Source organism: Bufo gargarizans, chromosome 9, assembly GCF_014858855.1.
Source record: "Bufo gargarizans isolate SCDJY-AF-19 chromosome 9, ASM1485885v1, whole genome shotgun sequence".
Classification (NCBI taxonomy): Eukaryota; Metazoa; Chordata; class Amphibia; order Anura; family Bufonidae; genus Bufo; species Bufo gargarizans.
Window position 1 is genome coordinate 9,130,422 of NC_058088.1, and position 4,850 is coordinate 9,135,271.

General features: G+C 42.0%; 1 protein-coding gene across 1 annotated transcript; it reads right to left on the reverse strand.

Moving 5' to 3' along the window:
* Positions 1-941: 941 nt before the first annotated feature.
* LOC122946602 (olfactory receptor 6C1-like) lies at positions 942-1,931 on the reverse strand. Its single transcript, XM_044306329.1, has one exon. It carries the CDS (start codon positions 1,929-1,931, stop codon positions 942-944), a length of 990 nt encoding a protein of 329 aa, XP_044162264.1.
* Positions 1,932-4,850: the final 2,919 nt, after the last annotated feature.

Genomic DNA, 4,850 nt, shown 5'->3' on the forward strand with positions numbered 1-4,850 from the left:
TTTTGTGCGTATTATTGTCATTATGTAAAAGTGGCATACTTTTCGGACATCATAGTTCCCAGCACTGACCAGCGAGTCCAAGATGCATCCATACATCCTCCCCATGCTGTTACAGAACCATTTCGGTGGTGTTACCAACAATTTCTGAAATTTTCTTATGAACCAGGCACCCTCCCCTCTTCAGAGCAGGGGGTACCTGGTTTGATGGTCAGGTTCTTCCTTTAACTTCCATTATACTTGGGTGCTCGGAAGAATATCACGATGTGTTCGGCCCGAGCCCCAGAGCACTACGGTGCTCGATCAACACTAGCGGTAATCTTTTCCAGCAGTCTGTTCCAGCAGGGGAACAGCCTGTCGGATCTGTAAGACCGTTTGCACATGTGTGCTGCCGGAAGTCCATCCGGCCCTATTCACTATAATGGGGACCGGTCGGAGTCCCGCCCGCAGTTTTGTCCGGCCTGACCTCTCGACATGTTTGCAGTGCTGCGGCCGGTCCCCATTATAATGGTAGTGGTAGGGTATACAGGTGAAGAGGAGTAAGTTTTATATAAAGGATAAAAATACTGTATGATGTTAGAGATAAAATATGTTAAAAAGGTTATTAAGAAAAAAAGGGTGCGCTTAAACAGATAAGCATTGTAATTAGCTTAATATAGTCTATCCAATGGTATTACAAGAAGTTTGAACAGTGATTAATTGGTTAATTGATGTACAGTAATTGTTACAAACTCTTTCCTGTTATTTTAGTAAACAGAGTTGCATCTTATATGCAGAAAAATACAGTAATTCTCAGATACAAACATTATTTCTAGAAACAAGATCCTTTATTGAATGCTCAGGAAAACCTCTGAAATGTTCTCTAGGTTTTTATCTATTCATAAAGTATAAAATTGCGTTTTTATCCACAATACTACCTGAATGTTTTCTGCCTGTCTGGAGGGTTAAATTAGAATTTTAAGGGTTTTATTATTTTCAGTATGGTCTTGATTATTAATTGATACTACAGAAATGTTAATTTTTCTCCTTATAGCAGCTTTCACATCTTTATTCTTTAAGCTGTAGATAAGGGGGTTCAGCATAGGGACGGCAGCTACGTTAAACAATGAGAAATATTTACTGGAACCTAAATTGATGGATGAAATCGGCCTCAAATATTGGAAGACAAGAGAAGAATAGAGACAGATGACAACTGTAAGGTGGGAGGAACATGTGTAGAAGGTTTTACGTCTGCCACTGCTAGAACGTATGGACAGGATAGTGGTAATTATGAAGATATAGGAGATGAATGTAAGGGCAAAAGGGGTAAAACCACAAACAATGACCCCTACAGTGAGGATATAGAGCTGGAGAAAAGATGTGTCACTGCATGACAGCTTCAGGACAGGCACAATGTCACAGTACAAATGGTCCACCTTGTCGGACTCATAACATGTTAATTTGAAGATCCCCATAAAAGTCGGTATGCTTTCAAGGAAACCACAGCCCCAACACAAGGAGGCCAAAAGGACACAAAGCTTTGAATTCATGACAAGATGATAATGTAAAGGTCTGCAGATAGCAACATAACGATCATAACTCATAGCTGCCAAAAGCAGCAGTTCATCACAAGTCAATGACAAAAAGGCAAAAATCTGCACAAGACATTTAAGAACTGAGACAGTGTTATCTCCTGATAAAAAAGAAGTAAGGATATTAAGAATAGTGATTGTAGAACAACTAATGTCCAAGATAGACAAGTTGGCCAAGAAAAAGTACATGGGTGTATGGAGATGATGATCTAGACAAACAAGGAGGAAGATGATCGCATTACCTCCAAGAGTGATGATAAAAATTAGCAAAATTAGAAGGAAAAGTAACAACTGAAATGAAGGCTGGCCTGAGATCCCAGTAATGATGAAATAGGTTATCGTGCTCACATTTCTATCATCCATTTAAACTTTAAATTAAAAACAATTCAAAGCTTCAAGAAGACCATAGATTAATTTCAAAACCAAAATTACAACAAAGTAATGAATATATCTTAATTTTTTTAAGTTACAATTTTCCATGTATAAATAATGGGTATTTCCATGAATTTTTTTGTACAATCTGTAGTCCTGAATGTAAAGTATTTGCAGCATTATGTGTTACTTAATACATGTCGGTATACAAGTACAAGGAACAGAAGCCAGCACTGTGCAGTGAAATAAAATCTGCATCTGGTTTCCAAAAAACACAATGAATATCTTGCCCCAAGTGAAACACAACGCTTGTAAATGAAATATCCGGCCAACTATAGCTACACAGTTGAGAGAGAACGAGAGGGACTTGTCAGTATTATTCTTCCTGAATGGATAGAGCATTGTGGTGATAAGAGCGTGGGATTATATAGACAAAGAGTAGAACATTGAAGGTTTCCCTTGAGACAATTAAAGCCAAAGGGAAAGAAAAAGCACACACAACTAAAAAATATGGCTGAAATTTACTGTAGGGATTGTCTACTCTTGGTATATAATTTCTGGATGTCTATAGAAGTTATAAGAGAGGTCCTCCACTCTAGATCCTTTCTATAAACCATGGACATATTCTGTTCATTTATTTAGCTGCCTCTCTCACTATATTTCCCCTACAGCTATCAATCATTGCTCCCAGGGAAGACTAAAGTTTCAACGGGCCCAGCAGGGAAGGACGCATGGTGGAGAGTAGTGGAACAGGAGTGGTTTTGGAGTAGGGATGGTAATGGTCCCTTGGGGCCATGCAGTAAGAAGGGGCACACCTATTTCACCAGGGAACAGCATGTGAAGGTCTCCTTCCCAATGGAAAGTGAAGTTGTCACAACCAGACAGCTGAGAAGCTCTGACAGAAGCCTTTCAGAACCTCCTCCTTGAGTTTTCTTTGTTTTGGTCTTCAGTTCCTCATCTTGTTAGCCTCTCTCAGCTGTCATGTAGTTGGACTGATTGCATCCCTTTAAATTCTTCCCCATAATGCATTAGTGTGCGGCTTATACAACTTCCTGGAGTGTGTGTGCATGCTGATCCCATTTTCCAGTCTTCTACAAGATAAGTGCTGTACATTTATTTGTGATTTTCTGTTTGCTGGATCCCAGGTGACCCTGACTCCCTCCGTGTCTAGTGTAGGGAGCCGGTGGTCGTGTCCCCTCACTATTGTAGGGTGTTCAGGTGGTATATAGTCAAGGTACGAGGATATGCGATCATCCACCATTGGGATTTTCGCATAGGCTGAGCAGTCAGGGAGAGTGCCAGGTCTTATGCAGGGGTCTCCCTTTTGTTCCTTAGTTTTGGATAGAGTGAGTCATATATTCATTTTGCATTGTCTTGTTTCCTGTACACCTTCCGTGACAGAAGTATTCTTGATGTTGATGTGGCGAGGTGACAGGGCAGGAAACCAGGGGGTGGAATGAGCAGGCCAGTTTTTACAAAAATCTCAGCAGTCTCCACATATACTTACTTTCAAATGTAGGTGCCATTCTTTTAATAGTCTCAATTTATTCCTGGCTGAAGCAAGAGAGTTACTTCCATGTATCACATTGAAATGCTGTAACGGGGAACTGGCAACACGCTCTCTCCCTACATCCCGCTCGTTAGGAGGAGCAAGGACACGGCTGGCGTCCTCGTCTTCATGGTGACAAGGGGGCGCGCACGCTTCCTCAGCGTGGCAGGCGTCCTCCATCTCCTAGACAATGAGCAGGTGGGGAACTGAGCGCCGGTGCTAGTGAGTCACGTGACTCATCAAGAGGACCTATTTAGACAGGTAACCTGCTGGCCACAGGTTGCCTGTGATTGGTCTTATCAACTCACTAGCGTATCCTGCATGTGTGACTTCAGTTTGTTTGACTTCAGCTTGTATTTGACTTCGACCTTGTGTTACCCCATGTACTGACGCAATATCTTGGCTTCTGATTTCGGCTTCTTTTTACTTTGATCTTGTATTACCCCTTTTGTGCCTGCATTATCTCCTGGCTCTTGATTTCATCTCCATTGATTCTATAGCTATTTTGGGGCTGGCCTGGGAAGCTCTCGCTTCCGTGTTGTCTGTCTTTGTGTATTCCTCCCTGTGTTGTGTCTCCCCTTCCTTAGGCCCCTGCACGTATGTAAGCTAGGGACTGCCGTCCAGTTGTGCCCCGTCGGTTAGGATGTTCCATGCAAGTAGGTAGGGATAGAGGTGTCGGTGGAGTTATGGCCGCACTTATCCCTACCTGTTTGTGACAGATGCACTTTTCTATATTTGGCTAGGCTTCACTCTAATCCAGCCTGGGCCACAATATTCACCCACAATACATGTCGACAATAGCCACTACAGCATGTAAACTTTAAATTCTCTTTTGTATGACTAGGCACCTTAGGTCCTGACACCTAGCGTAGAAGCTATGCAGTTCTTTAGCTGCAATATGTGCGTTACCTCCACATTCTGCCTTTCTCACACCTACCAATTTGATTGGTTAAACTTCGGTATAGAAATCCTTTCCTGTGCTTAATCTGTAAGATTTTCTTGAGCACCAATTCTTGTTTGTAGATTGACATAGGACTAAGGCTCCTGCGGGCTTCTCTCGCTGCTCACATGCTCTGACTAACTGACTCAATGGAAGGAGCCAAGCCTAGAGTTTGTGCCCACCCCTGCCTAGTGAAGGCAACCAGGAACTCAAAATTAACTCTTACCTTCAGTCACATGTCACATAACAAAACAACATAATTTATACCTAATCACACACTACAAAACCTATGCATTTGCAAAAATCCAAAAATCAATAGCAGAGGCCTCTGGGCTATATGAGGAGAGATAAGTGAATGGATAGGTTCTCAGTGTGAGAGGCAGAGTAAGGCTGAGAGTTGTGGTTGTTTAACTGGGACTGT

Excerpts from the sequence above, each read along its gene's own strand:
- LOC122946602 (XM_044306329.1), bottom strand. The coding sequence starts at position 1,931 with ATGGATGATAGAAATGTGAGCACGATAACCTATTTCATCATTACTGGG.